Source organism: Apium graveolens, chromosome 8 (assembly GCF_009905375.1).
Source record: "Apium graveolens cultivar Ventura chromosome 8, ASM990537v1, whole genome shotgun sequence".
NCBI classification, from domain to species: domain Eukaryota; kingdom Viridiplantae; phylum Streptophyta; class Magnoliopsida; order Apiales; family Apiaceae; genus Apium; species Apium graveolens.
Window position 1 is genome coordinate 4708796 of NC_133654.1, and position 17221 is coordinate 4726016.

At 38.7% G+C, this 17221-nt stretch overlaps 2 protein-coding genes across 2 annotated transcripts; one reads left to right on the top strand and one right to left on the bottom strand.

The window, feature by feature from the left end:
• Positions 1-466: 466 nt before the first annotated feature.
• LOC141679171 (peroxidase 41-like) lies at positions 467-1465 on the top strand. Its single transcript, XM_074485680.1, has one exon. The coding sequence runs from the start codon at positions 467-469 to the stop codon at positions 1463-1465; it is 999 nt and encodes a 332-aa protein (XP_074341781.1).
• A 642-nt stretch (positions 1466-2107) lies between these two features.
• LOC141678294 (threonine--tRNA ligase, mitochondrial 1-like) lies at positions 2108-7396 on the bottom strand. Its single transcript, XM_074484572.1, has 14 exons — positions 7275-7396; positions 7016-7112; positions 6841-6927; positions 6286-6370; positions 5744-5838; positions 5519-5551; positions 5345-5431; positions 4987-5079; positions 4013-4105; positions 3703-3924; positions 3418-3489; positions 3183-3254; positions 2611-2691; positions 2108-2536 (listed from the first exon to the last, which is right to left on the bottom strand). The coding sequence occupies exons 1-14, from the start codon at positions 7391-7393 to the stop codon at positions 2324-2326; spliced, it is 1449 nt and encodes a 482-aa protein (XP_074340673.1). The 5' UTR covers positions 7394-7396; the 3' UTR covers positions 2108-2323.
• Between the last annotated feature and the right edge of the window lie 9825 nt (positions 7397-17221).

Genomic DNA, 17221 nt, shown 5'->3' on the forward strand with positions numbered 1-17221 from the left:
TGTTCCCGAATCTAGGGTAGAAAAAAAAAATAACCAATTTTCCTTTCTCTCATAATCTTTCCAAAAGTGGAAAAAAGATTTTAGAAACAAAAATAAAGAAAAATTCATTCCAAATCTGCAGCTTTCTTTTCCTTTTTTCATAAAAGTTATTCGGGAACAAACTGAAAAATGTATTCTTTATATTTTTTTTCTTTTTTCTCCAACAAAAATTTCTGGAACACAGCTTTAAAGTTAACAAATGACAAGCATATTAATTAACCCCACATAAATTTATCAGCCTCAAATATAGCCTTTCTCTGATTTCCCTGAAACCTCTCCTAACCACAAAACCAATCTCTCAACCTTACTTATTCTTCCATTTTTTCAAATTTCAAAACTCACCTGCTTCCTCTCATTCTCCTCCCCATCCTTAACCGGAAGCAAGGCTTCCGTCAGAGGAAGTAGGGTTACTTAAAATAGCCTAATCATGGCTCTTCCATTACTTATCCTCCTGATGTTTTCCTCCATCTCCTCCATGATCCCCGTCTCGCATTCTCACCGTCACCTCTCTCTCGACTACTACGCGAAAACATGCCCAGATTTCGAAAGAATCATGCAAGAAATTATCACCCCTAAGCAAATAGCAAATCCCACAACAGCCGCTGCTACTCTACGTGTCTTCTTTCATGATTGCATGGTTGATGGTTGTGATGCCTCGGTCCTCGTCAAGCCTACTAATAGTAATAACACTGAATTGAACCAGGATATAAATCATTCTCTCTCGGGTGATGCATTCGATGTCATAGTACGTGCCAAAACAGCCCTAGAAATCGCCTGCCCGAACATCGTTTCGTGCTCAGATATTCTAGCCACGGCTACTCGTCACCTCATTAGGCAAGTAGGTGGACCGTACTACCAAGTCTTGTTAGGCAGAAAAGATGGATTTATCTCGAACTCATCTCATGTCGAAGAAAGTTTAACTAGGTCTAACACTACAATGGACAAAATGATTGCTGCATTTACGAGAAAAGGCTTCACTATTCGAGAAATGGTAGCATTACTAGGTGGAGGCCATACAATTGGCTTTGTTCATTGCACAGAATTCGCACCTCGAATATTCAATTTCAGCGCAACTTCAGAGGTTGATCCGAGCATGAACCCTGGTTTTGCTGCTAGATTAAGAACATTGTGTGCTAATTACAAGACGAATCCCGATATGGCTGCGTTTATGGATCCAATGTCACCTGGTAGATTCGATAACAACTTGTATTTAAATTTAATGAGGGGTTTGGATATTTTGCCTTCGGATCATCTGCTGATAACTGATTCGAGAACAAAGGCAATGGTTGAAGAATATGCAAGGGACCAGAACTTGTTTTTCGCAGATTTTGCGAGAGCAATGGAGAAGGTGAGCGTGCTTGGAGTCAAGACAGGCAGGCGTGGTGAAGTGAGAACTAATTGTTTTGCTTTCAACACCAAGGCATAAATATTTATGCATATAGATAGATCTTGCATGGGTTGAATGTATTATTTGATGATTGGAGGTAAATTATCAGGACAAAAAAGTAATGTAACAGTTATGAATTTAATTCAGTTTTACGAGTTATCTATGGTCTTAGTGTAGCGGTATCTCTCTCATTCTCTTTACAGGATGTCGAAGGTTCAAATTTTATCTTTTACAGGGTGAACGTGTGAGTGTGTTTAACTAGTATAAAAAACTGTTCAATACAAAAATTTGATGGAAATGTGTCAATATCAAAAAAAGTTTCGGAGTTCTTGCAATGAACCTATCAATTAACTGGACTGGGATTATATTTGTCAATAAATTTTAAAGATAAAGCATTATGAACCTGAACCTATCTGTTCCATTCATTATTATAGAAATCAGTTGATTTCTTAAAAATCATCGATAAATCGCTCAAATATCGGTAAAAAAATATGTCCGATTTGACTGATTCCCGATAAATCACGGATAAATCGTCCGATTTTTTAAAAACAGCCCGATAAATCGTAAATTGGTAGCTCAACCGAATAGTTCCGATCCTCAAAATCTGAAATCATGGTTCCATTACCTAAGGAACTTTTTATTTTTATTTTTCATTTTTTATTTGCCTGAATAAGAGTTTGACATAAAAATTTATTAAAAATATAAAAAGTTATCTTAACCGTAAATTTAAAGCACAGTGACATGTGTGCAAAAAATCGAACAACTTACATAAATATAGCATAGGGAGTTCAACTGAATGCCACTAACATCAGAGAGCCAAGAATGGCAAAGAAATCTAGAACAGAGGCTCTGTTTTGAAGTTCTTATTAAACTGATCTAATGAAAATTGATAAATGATTAATTATGTTCAGCTTCGACGGGCGCCTCAGCCTCAGCTTCAGCCTTAAGTGCATCTAATTCAGCTTTCAGGTGCTCGGCTTCTGCCTTAAATGCATCTCTTTCAGCTTCAATGCGCGTTTTTTCTTGACTTTGTGATTCTAATTTTACCTCAAATTTTCTCTGAATTGCTGCAATAGCTCCAGCAGATTTGCTTGCCTCCTGGAACTTGTCCTACAGGTGAACATACAAGTTAACAAATGCAGTACAAAAGGTGGAGAAGCATAACACTTGTGAAATAGACCAACCTCTTTCATGAACTGTTCCAGCAATTCTTCTATGCCTAAAACTGCAGATACCTTCTTGTCGTCTCTTTTACGTACACTCACCTGAAATAATAAAAAACATAATGAACCACGAAATTAGATGAGTAACGTTAGAGGCACCAAATTGGGTACCAAAAATTGTTACAGAATGATGTGGCGTAGGTGAAATTTAGTGATACCGGTGTGAATGCACGTGGGTCCATTGAAATATAACCAATCAGAATATAACACGTGGTTCAGCTAATCTATCCGTATATTTCTTCCATTCAGATTATTAACTTAAATGAATCTTGCTAACATCAAGGACAACGCTTCTCTGACAGCAATGAAATTTGTACAAAACTAAAGGTCGAAGAAAGGCTGAGAGTCGTAGTTGTAGAAATTAAAGTTCAATTGAGTTTTAATAATAACACAACTTCCTGTCATAACCTCCGGGCAAGCAAACCAAGTGTTACCTAATCGACATCTGAGCCTAATCTTCAAAGAATGATGTGTACTGTACGCGTGCAGTGATAGATAAAACATGAATTTTGATTAAGCAAATTAACAATTACCTTTCCGTTGCTGGCCTCCTTCACGCCAACCACCAGTATGTAGTTGTACTGTGATCTTTGAGCCTCACGTACCTGGATCCAAATTATAAGAACATAAATGAGAAATCTGCTATTTTCATGAAACAATACTAGTTGCACATAAAACTCTTTTTGTCAACCAGAGGAACAAACTTTTAATTTAGTAAACAAAGCGAGATTTTGCAATATAGAACAAAGGTAGTGAATGGAGACGCACCTTCTTGCTCAATTCATTGTCGCTCATATCAATATCTACATAATAACCAGCTTCATGAATCTGTTCCTTTACCTGGAAATTACAGAAGAGAAATCAAACTATGATAACATGCACAATAAACTCGACCAGTACAGAATCTTTATCCAATATCAATAGGTTTTTGAAGAAGTATAACTAAACTGTCTATACTTAAACTTTGGTAAATAAGAATAATCAATTCAAGACATCGCTCACATATATGGGATTTAATAGTTTTGTAAAAAAAAGCAGAATCGGATGAACTACCTGTAAAGCATACGACTGTGATTTCTCTGACACGGAACAAACAATCACTTGACGCGGACTAAGCCAAAAAGGCAATTTTTTCTTATAATGCTCAACCAGAATGCCAAAAATACGTTCCAAGGACCCCAATATAGCCCTGTGTATGATGACAGGTCTCTCCCTCTTGCCTTCGTCTTCAGCAGCATAAGACAAGTTGAAACGAATAGGATGTAGAAAGTCTAGCTGCAATGGAGGTAACAAGTCAATATCCATTTGAATAGGAGATGACCATGAAGTGCCAAGTTTGAAATAAAAGAAAATGTAAAACTACCTGAATGGTAGCGCACTGGTACTTTCTTAGCATAGCATCGGAAACACTTATATCAATTTTCGGCCCATAAAATGCCCCATCACCTTCATTAATCTGATACAGATGACAGAATTATGTTCAAATTGAGTGCAAGTAGACATCTAAAAAGGAAATATATTATATGAAGTAATGGGTAAAAACTGAGATAATGATATGTGGCCACTGCTGTTTCTTCTATTTCTAGATTAAACGAAAAATTAAATATTTCTTCCACTTGTTTATTACATGTAAAAGTTCAGAACTCATAAATCAGTTAAGAAATACACCCTAACAAGTCATTGGTGTTCAAGTGAATCTGAAGTCAATGTGCAGTGTCAGGTAGATACACTCAAGGCTTCCAAAACCCATGTTCATTCTACTTTAAAACTTTGTAAGCAGCTCTATTGCTTTGTCAAGAGTATAAACACGACACTCACTAACATATCTACTCAAGACTAAAATTTCAAATTAGCATATGATATAACGGATCAAACAATCTCAGCCAAATTATTGTCCAGAATGCAACAATGTGAGAGTTTGTTATACAAAATTAAGCACGAACCGAAGCTGTCAATCTGTCATAATGGAATTTTGTATATAAAAGAAAGAGAAAAAATGCCCCCAAGTACGTGCTTAGGGGAGTTACATGAGTACATATGTATTTTAAGGATAGAATTAATAATTTTTCAATCAAGTTGTGCTATTACAGATGTACCCCTCGTGCATTCACATTAAAAAGCATTTGTACTCACATAACTTAGGTGAGTACGTACTTAGCAGACTGATAATTGGACTTCAGATAACTTTTAAAAGCACGGGTATACAAAATTCTGAACAGAATGACAGCATGCTATATATCAATATTAATATTTCAAATTCTAATTAACTAAATGAGATAATGTTCTTATGGAAAAGATTTGAGTCTTTAAAACATGGAAGGACAAGGAAGTTCTTACCTGCCAATCTTTACCAAACTCGTTTAATGCTTCAGCAAGAGAAGTTTCAGCTTTCTCCCATGTCTCTAAATCTCCTAGATACTTCTCTGGCCTCTGCAATACGAGTTCCAGAAACATTAACTCATTAAGTGAAGTTGTAGACCTCACCATAAACTTGTCACAAGCAAAAAAGAACAGAAATTTAGTTCTGCTAGAACATCTTATCCATGCTAAGACATTTAGGGAATCAATTTCGCCTCTCATTTTTTTACTTCTTTCCTGCTATGTGGCACAACAGCAGAGAAATCACACTAATGTACTAAACGTACATTTTACTTGCGCTGGGATTCAAAGTGCAGACAAAAAAGTGGCTCCTTACCGTTGAAAGTTTCAGGTCGAAACTGAAGCCAAATAAATCATAGGTGTACTTGATGAAATCCAGAACATTCTTCACTTCATCTTTTATCTGGAAATGTTAAAGGTTAAATAATTAAATCAGGATCGATACAAGAGCTAGAGAAAAATTAGCTACGTATCATTAAATTTATTTTACCTGGGACTCCCTGCAAAATATGTGAGCATCATCCTGCATTGTAACATTTGCATAAGAAGATTGATGAGAAACTGTCCACATCATAAATTTTTTTTGTTTGTAGTTCAAAGAACCATGATTTACCACTATAATATAATTCAATTTTAATTCACTTTCAGTCAGATTTTTGTACGTGAAAATATAGTACTATCGTTACATTAAAGTCACTCATGGCCAAAATTATACCTGCACAAATCTTCTTCCGCGGGTTAGTCCAGTAAGGGCACCACTGGCCTCATTTCTATGTAGAACACCAAACTCAGCTAAACGAAGAGGAAGCTCTGCAGTGTGGAACAAACAGTAGAGCAAATTTAAGTAGAGTAACTGTAAGTGGAAAATCTGAGAGTAATATCAATATCTACGACTAAACCATAAAAGAAAACTATGACGTTTAATAGAGATAAAGTACTACAGAGTCGCAAAACAAAAGTGCGTTATCAAGGGATTCAAGGGAAAGAACAAGATGAATAAAAACTATACGAGCGATTATCAAATATGAGATGATAGGTAAAAAAACATAGATGGATCATGGATGCAAGAATAGAACAACTTAATTTTAACAAATTCTATCGATATGTATTTAGCTATGCTAGTCAAGGAGTCACCTAAAGTTTAAGTACTGAACAAACACATGACTGGGACATCAAATCAGCTTTGCAATCATAATTTGTGAAGGAGTCTTATGAATATAATAAAAATCAAATGTATCTGCAGAAAAATTAACTCACCCCTGTAAGAACGAGGTCTTTGATTGTATACAAGACAGTGTCCCGGACAATTCATCGGCTTGAGCCCAAACGGTTTTTCATCAATCTGCAGACATCCAGGATTATTTTTTTAGAGGGAACACAATATAATTTTTAGAAGAGAATCCTGCACTTCATAATTATATCGACTCGATTCCAATTCACAGGTGCTATTCATGATTTAGGGAGATAACATCTTGTTAATAAAATCACTATTCAGTTTAACCAAATGCATGATTTGATCTGTTAAGATTACAAGGTCCAGTTCGGACCTCTCTCTAAAGGTTTTAGATGGACCCGTAACATGACATCAAACCTCAGTTTAGGGAGAGACTCCCACCCCCATTTATTTAAATTAAATATTTGTTATTCGTATTGGTATTAGTATTGTAGTAGGGAAACACATTGTTCGATTGAAGGCGAGTGTTAAGTGTACAAGATCATGTTTGGGTCTTTCTCTAACACAGTAAGGTTTTAGACGGACGGGTTACTTAACATAATCAACTAGCAAATCAAGTCTAACAAAAAAAATCTCACCTCAAGCAAAAACATGTTATCTTTGTATTTTGCAGCATGACCAGAAGTTTCATAGAGTTCCATATTGAACATATTAGGAGTAATAACCTGCCAAGAACACGGAACATAGATTTTAAAATCGCAAACTCACAAAATATTAAAAATCTGCATTAAACGTCACATATTAAACACTAACTTCTTCATAGCCTCTTTTCCAGTACTGAGACCTTATGAACTCCACCAACTTATTGTAAATCCGGGCACCGTGAGGGAGAAAAACACCGCTGCCTGGACTAAAACATGTTCAACAAACAAATAAGAATTTTTTTTGTGAGGGAGATACGTACTCGTACATAAATTGTACCGAGATACAATAAATAAAAGGAGTTTCTGTCGTACAATAAGGTTTATCATCTAACGGAAGGTGAAATCTAAATTTAATAGCGATTTTCTACCTCAACGGATGAAAAAAGAAAAGTTCTTGCTGTTTACTTATTTCTCTGTGATCAAATTCCTTTTCTTCTTCTCGTCGAAAACTCGAATTAGAATCCACATTGGCCATGGCTTTGCTCATAGCTGACAAGTATGAAGAGGAACAAGAGGGTTTACGTTTATATAATGATCAGGGTATTTAAATTTTCAAAAACTAATTAGGTTATGTTTAATTTATACTTGGGGAGCAAGTACATTGGCCTTACCTTTTCAAGCAAGATTTCTTGCAGAACACATTATTCATGTAATTTGTTTTTTTTTTAATTTAATAAAACTGATCATGTGTACATGGAGAAGGAAATAATAATGAGACGAAAAGTTGAATATTCAAAAAATTCGTATTAATTAATAATAAATTATAGGGAATTTACCAAAAATGCCATTTTTTAACAAAATATTTGTAAAAATACGGACGCGGGTTGCATATGTGGTTGCATGATTCGTATTTTTGCAAATATTTTCTTCAACTTGGGTATTTATGAAAAAATCTTAAATTATATCCTTTATATTTTTTATATATAATAAGTTTAAGTTAATTATTATCCAAAATTTTGGTCATGTATTGTCAAACAATCTCAGCCGTTGATATAATGTTTTTAAAAATAGACGATCAAGATTATTTGTTATTATAGAATATAAGTCCTCTAAAATCAATTGAACAAATTATTAATACAATCATAAAAAGAAAATTATTATATTATTCTTATCCTATTCAAACACCGAAATACAATAAATATCCTAATACAATTCTACATATAATATGATTAGAGGTTCAAATAATCATAAATATAAAAAAATTATATTATTTTACTACTATTAAAACACCAAAATATAAATTTAACATGAACAGGTAAACTCAAAAAAGTTTAAAGGAGCAACTCTAGCTAAGCTATTTTTCAGAAATAAAGTGGACTACAGATCAAGCCCAGTGTGTATCCCATATATCAAAACAAGTATTTAGCTTCTCAAAATCCGAAAATCAAATCCGAAAAAAGTCTGATCCTTTTCGGCCCAGCCTGGTCCGATCTTAAAAAAAGTCCAGCCCCGTTCAAAAAAATGTTAAAAATAATATTTTTTTGGCGCAAAATGCTGAAAATACCCATTTTGTTAGTATTGTGCGGAAAATACCCGTTTGGATATACCCATTTGCCATTTGGGTATCCTGTTTTGTACTAGATACTCATTTGTCAAATGGGTATGCAGTTTTTTTTTTGTGATACGCATTGGTCAAATACGTATCCCAATGGTAATATCCAAACCAAAAATGTGTATCTTTAATTATTTTTTTACATACTCAATTCTTAAATGCGTATTACACTTACCCAATTTCAAAATTCGTAACCAAAACAGTATTTTCAGCATATTTTTTAAAAATGGGTATTTTGAGCAAATTGAACCAAAAAAATGAATATTTTTAACCATTGTCCGCCCCGTTCTTACATTTAGTTTATTTTAGCCCCAAATTGAGAATTTAATAAATACTAAAATATTTTATAACACAGTAAAAAATAACATAAATAAATTAAATCTCGAAATATTTAAAATTCTGGTTCCGTCATCTCTCACGTACCGTTTGTAATACTAAAATGTCGGCAGTTACACCGTGCCTAATAAAAAAGGAGAGCAGAATCTCCCAAAAAAACTGGCTTAAAAGAAAATGAAAAAAACAGGACATTCACACACAGTTGAAAGTGTTCTGTTACTACTTCTGAAGTTAATCTGATGAAGCTGCAGAGAGACAGCTATAGTCCAATCCCTTTCTTTGAATTCGTGCTCCTCTTGTCCCACTCTGTCTTTTTCTCCTTTTCTTTGGTCCTCGTTCTCCCAGATTACTGTCCCCCCCTCCTGCACTCTCTCTGTTCTTATTACAAAAGCTGTTTTCCTTTTGCTATTTTTTAAATGGAATGTCTTTTTATATGTGAAACTTGAAAGCAATTGGAGAGGAAATTTATAAGTTAATGGTTTTGTTCTTGCAAGCATGTCTATGATACATAAGTTTGTTCATTTAATACTAATGTCAATGTCCTCAATTTGTGCTCTATATAGCATAAACATTATGTCATGGAAAATGCGATAAGCATTTCCGAAAACGTTCGCAAATGATGAGTTATTTCCGAAAACGTTCGCAATTGATGAGTTATTTCTGAAAATGTTCGCAAATGATGAGTTGTTATTGTGTTATCGGATGTTTTACTCATGAACGAAATGAAATGGCCTATGGTATGTTTATGTTAATATGAATTTCACAAATAAAAAAAACATGTGTCATTTAGAAACAATTTTGAGATTTTTTTTGGTACAGAATTGTGCTATATTTGTGGTATCATCTTGATAGGGATAAATAAATCCTGATTACATAATTAAATATTACAGTAATTATAAATGGTTTGGGCTGCAAGGCCCAATAAGAAGATGTATGACATTCAGACCAAAAAGGTCAACACATTGATCAGGCCTGATGGACCAGATCAGGTATGATGGAACAAAGATGACCCAAAAACCCTGAATATTAATTAATTTCGTAATTAATTGATAAGGGAAAAATCAGCTATTGAGAAGAGTCCCGATAAGGATATAAATCCTTGCAGATTAGCCTCAGAGGGACCTAAAAGGATAAGGAATCAGTTTCCTACTACTTAGGACTCCAAAGTCCATTCTAATTATGAGACTTGCCCACCAGGTCCCCTATACCAAGTCCAATTCAAGGACCATCAGCATCTATATAAGGGGTCTCACCCCCACCAATCAGAACTACGTTTTTTGGCTTGATTCTCTAATTCACATAGATAGGTAGGCATCTCGTAAAGGCAGAGTTAAGCTACGAAACACGAGAGCAGCCATTAAAAGTCTTGAGCTCCCGAACCTTTGCAATAAATACACCAAATAATAACCTTAGTTTTTTATCCATAACATTTGGCGCCGTCTGTGGGAAGCACAACAATAACCATGGCGAGAACACGGAGAACAGTTAGAGCCCTAGGAGGAGAAACACCAACAGGGACAACCCAAGTGATCTCTTCAACTGTGGAGGTGCCTCCTCACTCAACCTATGCAACCACGCAAGGAGAAGCCCAGATAGGGGCAACTGAACTTCAGCCACAAGGGACGATCCCCTCGGCTACTCAAGGTACGAATCCTCAAGTTCAACAAATGCATACACCTGTGAGTTCTCGACCCGTCGGGTACGAATATTCAACTGTTGTTACTACTAACCCCCCTTATGGGATGCCCCTTTACCTCGAGGTTGGAGGAAGCGAACATGCTGGGCGGAGTGAAGCACGAGGGCGATCGCCCCCATACATACGAGGTTTGGCTCCTATTCCCGAGGATCAGGAATTTTCCGGTCCTTACACTGATAGAGACTCCGAATCTTCGGATGATGAAGTAGCCCCAAGAAGGAGACGTGCTGACAAAGAGCCGATGGCTGAAGGTAGCCAACGCCCTCAAAGTACCCAAGGGACGAATCCCCAAGAAGTGTAGGAAAGAATCAGGGCTCACGAGGCTGAGATTCAAAGGCTGAGGCACGACCTGGAGGCGCACCAGACCACCAGACCCCCAGCACCTCCTAGGGGGAGAAATCCTCCTCCCATCATAGACCTGGATGGTCCAGTGCAGAGAAGGGCTGTTGTCCCAAGGGCTGATCCAAGCAATCTTCTTCCCCTTGGAGATCCTGATGATCCTACTCCACCCTTCACTGAAAATATAATAAATGCCCATATCTCAAGGAACTTCAAGATGCCAACTATAAAAGCTTATGATGGTATGGGAGATCCCGCTAATCATGTTAGAACATTTTCTAATGCACTGCTGTTGCAGCCCGTGAATGATGCTATTAAGTGTCGGGCCTTTCCTCAAACCCTGTCGGGTATGGCTCAAAGGTGGTATAGTCGCTTGCCCCCAAATTCTATTGGGTCATTCAGAGAATTAAGTCAGGCTTTTATTAAGCAATTCATCAGTGGGAGAGTTCATGAGAAAAGTTCAGCATCTCTTATGAGCATTGTGCAGGGAACAAAGGAATCCTTGAGAGATTACCTGAATCGTTTCACAAAGGAGGCTTTAAAAGTCCCAGACCTGGATGATAAGGTAGCCATGATAGCACTGCAACAAGGAACTAGGGATGAGTTTTTTAAGATGTCCTTGGCCAAACATCCCCCCGAAAGCATGTTGCAGCTCCAAGATAGGGTAGGGAAGTATATCAAGGTTGAAGAAAGCATGAGGAAGACCGTAATAAATAATGAGCCCACTGGAGGCAAGAAGCGGAAAAATGATCTGGAATATATTTCTAAGGACAAGTATCCTCGAACCGAGCAAAACTCTGATTCAACCCCCAAGAAGGGAGGACCTGGGCAAAAGTTCACTGAATACGCTAAGCTGAATGCTCCTAGAAGCCAGATCTTGATGGAGATCGAGAAAGATAGAGATATTCGTTGGCCTAAGCCCTTGAAGGCTGATCTTGCCAAGCTAGATAAGAGCAAGTATTGCAGATTTCACAAAGATGTTGGTCATGACACCGATGAGTGTAGGCATCTAAAAGATGAAATTGAGTTCCTCATTCGAAAAGGAAGATTGAACAAATATACAGGAGAAGGAGGGGATAGAAGCAACAACGTGAGAAGGAACTTTGATGACCGAAGGAGAGATCAAGAAGATCAGGGGCGAAATCCCCAACCTAGGGGACTAGTGATAAATACAATCTTCAGAGGACCACGCCCCTAAGGGCCTGTGATTAACACAATTTTTGGAGGACCAACTGCTGCTAGGTCATCTAAGAACTCCATGAAAGCATATGCTCGAGAAGTTATGCATATTGTTGGGGAAGCCCCCAAGAGGGCCAAGACAGGAGTAACAATGTCTTTTGATGATTCTGATCTGGAGGGTGTGAAATTTCCCCATGACGACCCGTTGGTCATAACCCCGATAATAGGGAACAGCCCGGTAAGAAGGGTCATTGTGGATAATGGTGCTTCAGTGAATATTTTGCTCCATGACACCTTTTTAAGGATGGGATATAATGACTCTCAATTGACCCCAACCGACATGCCAATATATGGATTCGCAGGAGTGGAATGCCCCGTAGAAGGAATAATCAAGTTGCCAACAACCATAGGACAGGAACCAAGGCAAGCAACTCAAATGTTGGACTTTGTGGTGGTGAAGGCTAGTTCGACCTACAATGCTATTATGGGAAGAACAGGGATACACGCCTTTAAGGCAGTCCCTTCTTCTTATCATTCAGTTATGAAGTTTCTGACTCGAGATGGGATTGGAGAAGAAAGAGGAGATCAAAAAATGGCTAGAAGCTGTTATGTGGCCTCTTTGAGGGCAGATGGAGTTGGGGGGGGGCAGGTTCTTCCTATTGAAGATCTGGATATCCGAGAAAATGATGAGAAAAGGGGAAAGCCAGCAGAAGACTTGGTTTCAATTCCTTTGGCCCCCGAAGACCCTGGGAAGGAGATTTTTATTGGAGCAACGCTCGAGGAACCTTTTAGAGGAAAGTTGGTGAAATTTTTGCAAGAAAATAGTGATGTTTTTGCATGGTCAGCGGCTGATATGCCAGGCATAGACCCGGAATTGATTACTCATAAGCTGAATGTGGACCCAAATCGGAAGACGGTAAAACAAAAGAAAAGAAGTTTTGCTCCAGAAAGGCAAGAAGCTATAAAACAGGAAGTGGAGAAGCTCTTGGAGGCTGGTTTCATTGAGGAGATTCAATTTCCAGAGTGGTTAGCAAACCCTGTAATTGTGAAGAAGGCTAATGGAAAATGGAGGATGTGTGTGGACTTCACTGATCTAAATGATGCATGTCATAAGGACTGTTTTCCGTTACCAATAATCGATACCTTGATAGATGCCACTGCTGGGCATGAAATGATGAGCTTTATGGATGGATTTAGTGGATACAATCAGATCAAGATGCACAAGAACGACATCCCAAAGGTGTCATTCATCACTAACTTTGGTGTTTATTGTTATCTTGTTATGGCATTTGGTCTCAAGAATGCAGGAGCCACCTATCAAAGGTTGGTAAATAAAATTTTTAAGGATCTTATTGGCAAGACTATGGAAGTCTATGTTGATGACATGTTAGTCAAGAGTCTAGTAAAGACTGATCATATAGCCCATTTGAGGGAAGCTTTTGAGGTCCTGAGGTACCACAAGATGATGTTAAATCCTACAAAGTGTGCTTTCGGAGTAGGGTCTGGAAATTTTTTGGGATTAATGGTCTCCAAGAGAGGGATCGAGGCTAACCCCGATAAAATAAAGGCAATCCTGGACATGAAACCACAAAAAACTATCAAGGATGTTCAGAAGCTCACAAGAAGGGTTGTTGCTTTGGGACGGTTCATCTCTAAGTCAGGAGACAAGTGCCTATAATTCTTTAAGTCACTAAAAAACATTAAGGACTTTGTATGAAGTGAGGAAAACCAGAAGGCTTTCGAAGAATTGAAGAAATACATGGCGCATGCCCCGTTGTTGGCCAAGCCAGTTTTGAATGAAGTTTTATTCTTGTACTTGGCTGTTTCAGAGAGCGCCTTGAGCGCTGTATTGGTTAAGGAGGAACTGAAAGTCCAGAAACCCGTATACTACATCAATAAAATTCTACATGGTGCTGAGTTAAATTATTCAACTATTGAGAAATTTGCTCTAGCCTTGGTAATGGCTTCGAGAAAGCTGCGTCCTTACTTTCAGGCTCATCAGATTGAGGTGCTAACGAATCAGCCCTTGAGAAATATCATTCACAGTCCCAAGGCAAGTGGGAGATTGATCAAGTGGGCAATAGAGCTGGGAGAGTTCGATCTCAAGTATAAGCCACGAACGACAATAAAAGCCCAGGCACTAGCTGACTTCGTGGTGGAATGTACCATACCCAACCAAGAAGTCAGGGGGCAGGAAGATATCATACCTCAAGACAAGGAAGTCGATAATGGGGACAAAGAGAAGGATGATAAGGAGAAAGAATACTGGGTTCTTTATTTTGATGGAGCATCAAAAATGAATTCAAGTGGAGCGGGTTTGGTTTTACAAAGCCCTGATGGGTTCTTAATTGAGTATGTCATGAAGTTAGACTTCCCAACCACAAACAATGAGGCAGAATACGAAGCTCTGATAGCTGGTATTGGCTTAGCAGGGACACTTAGAGTCAAGAACTTAAAAGTCTGTGGAGACTCGAAGTTGGTCGTATCCCAGGTGAAGGGAGAGTTTGAGGCAAGGGATGAGACGATGGCTAAATATGTCCGCCTAGTAAGGACTGTGATGACCCAATTTGATGAATGCCATGTTGAGCACATTCCAAGGGAGGAAAATGCTAAGGCAGATGCGTTGTCAAAGTTTGCTTCGTCTGAAATGGAAGAAAGTTCTGGAAGTGTATACTATCGCGTTCTGAAAACACGGAGCATTGATATTAAGCTTGTGGCTCCTATAGGCCTGGGGACATCATGGATTGATCCCATTAAAGGCACACATTCAAACTGGCTGGTTACCTAACGATGCTACTGAAGCACGGAAATTGGTTATTCGAGCACTTAGATACTCTTTAATAGATGGAATTCTGTATAAGAGATCTTTCGTGGTTCCCTACTTAAGATGTCTCAGGCCTGATGAGGCTCGCTTGGCTCTTGAAGAAGTACATGAAGGCATATGCGGGCAACACTTGGGGGGCAGGGCCTTGGCTCATAAGATAACCCGTTTAGGCTTCTATTTGCCAGAAATGATGGCTGATGCTAAAGAATATGTGAAAAAATATGACCGTTGTCAGAAGCACGCACCAGTTGTTAGACAACCCCCCGAGATGCTGACCTCTATCAACTCGCCCATCCCCTTTGCTATATGGGGGATGGACATATTAGGGCATTTTCCCATGGCCACGACACAAAGGAAGTTTCTGATTGTTGCCATTGATTATTTCACCAAGTGGATTGAAGCCAAGCCCTTGGCCAAGATCACAACTAAGCAGGTTGCACAATTCCTATGGGAAAGTATTATGTGCCAGTATGGAATTTCCCGCATCTTAGTCACTGACAATGGAACACAGTTCAACAACGAGGAATTCAAGAAGTATTGTGAGGAAAATGAAATCGAGTTACGATTCACATCTGTGGCCCACCTGCAAGCCAATGGGCAAGCGGAAGTGGCAAACCGAATAATCCTAGATGGACTAAAGAAGAGGATCGAGAAGTCAAGGAATAACTGGGTGGATGAAATACTCCTTATACTGTGGGCCTATAGGACTACCTGTAGAGTCACGATTGGAGCAACTCCCTTCATGTTAGCATATGGTGCCGAAGCAGTTGCTCCCGTAGAGATATCACATTCCTCCCCCAGGATTCAAACTTTCAATGCTGAGGAAAATGAAGAAGGGCAAAGGTTGGCCCTGGATCTAATTGATGAAGTATGAGATGAGGCACATGCGAAGATAGTGGAATATCAGAAAAAAGCTTCGTTCTACTACAACCTAAGGGTTAAAGAAAGATTCTTCAAACAAGGTGATTTAGTTTTGAGGAAAGTGGAAGCTTCTGGTGTAGGGCAGAAAGGGAAGCTTGCCCCAAATTGGGAAGGGCCGTACAAAGTCAAGAGCGTTCAGGGTAGAGGAACCTACAAGCTGGAGACTATGGATTGTTTTGAAGTCCCGAGAACTTGGCATGCACAAAACCTGAAAGTTTACTATATATGAGATAGTTAAAGCACGATTCTCACTTGTCGGAGTATGACAAGTAGGTTTAAAAGCACCTTGAAGCTTTGCTTGTTTAGGGTTTTTTTATATAGAAAATACGTTTATCAGGGTTAAACCCATCTTATGTAAGGTACCCAGAATACCAAGTTATAATGTAAAATCTTCGACTTAATCTTGGCCTATTAGAATTGATTGCTTTATGAAAGATAAAACCAAGTTATAAACTTCAGTTTGAAAAATCAAAAGAGAAATACGTCGATACTTGGACAAAACGCGAAAAGTCAATTACAAAGTTCAAGCATTGTCTAATAAAGAAGAAATACATAAAAAGAACTTAGGCCTTGGAAGGCTGGGATTCCTCGGAACCACTATCCGAAGCCTCCTTAGATGTCTCAGTCGTCCCCTCGGACGTCTCAGTCGTCCCCTCGGAAGTACCCGTAGAGGTTCCATCAGAACTGCCTTCAGACGCCTTGGATGCTACAGGAGACGCTGGTTTCTGAGGCCCTGCCCTAAGAGGCTCTTCCACCCTGACCTTCTTTGCAATGGGCTCAGACTCCTCTTCAGAAGAAGCTTCCTCCTCTCCGGAGCTGGACTCAAGCTCCTTCCTCTTTTGGCCTTGGCTCCCCGATGGGACGTCCTTGATCAGGTCAGCGAGCATGTCTGTAACACCCCCAAGTGCTGGAACTCGCACATGGCAAGGGAAGGAGGACTGCTCGAAGACTTCTGGAAATTCATCCTGAATGGCCTCCACAGCAGCATCCCAGCCTTCCTTATAGCTAACTGGGTGTAGGAGGGCATCGTGCTCCACCATTAAGTCCTTAAACTCTTGAGTGTCCATCCAGCCGTCAAAGGCTTTATCCTTTTGAGCCTTCAGGATAATATTTTCGGCCCGGGCCGTTTCCAGGTCAGAAGTGGAAGAGGCAAGTTGGGCTTCAAGGGCCTCTATTCTTTGGTTGGCCTCCTCCAACTTCTTGTTCGCGTCCACCAGGCCAACTGTAACACCCCCAGATCCGGGGTCGGGGATCCGGGTCGTCACGGTCTTTCTTTCCACAATATCACTTCACTTAATTAATAAATAACCTTATGCTGTGACCCCACACTAACACACACCACAACCCGTTATAGTCTCAGAGATGAAATTTAAATAAGTACAAGTCTTTGAATCCACAATTTAAAAGTTATTACAACCCAAAATGATTACTTGATAAATTTACAGTTAATTGCCATTATCTGCCACAA

Excerpts from the sequence above, each read along its gene's own strand:
- LOC141679171 (XM_074485680.1), top strand. The coding sequence starts at position 467 with ATGGCTCTTCCATTACTTATCCTCCTGATGTTTTCCTCCATCTCCTCC.
- LOC141678294 (XM_074484572.1), bottom strand. The coding sequence starts at position 7,393 with ATGAGCAAAGCCATGGCCAATGTGGATTCTAATTCGAGTTTTCGACGA. Across the intron at positions 3,255-3,417 it reads ACAATGAATTGAGCAAGAAG|GTACGTGAGGCTCAAAGATC; the intron begins GTGCGTCTCCAT and ends ATTTGGATCCAG. Across the intron at positions 2,692-3,182 it reads AGGAGGCCAGCAACGGAAAG|GTGAGTGTACGTAAAAGAGA; the intron begins GTAATTGTTAAT and ends TTATTATTTCAG.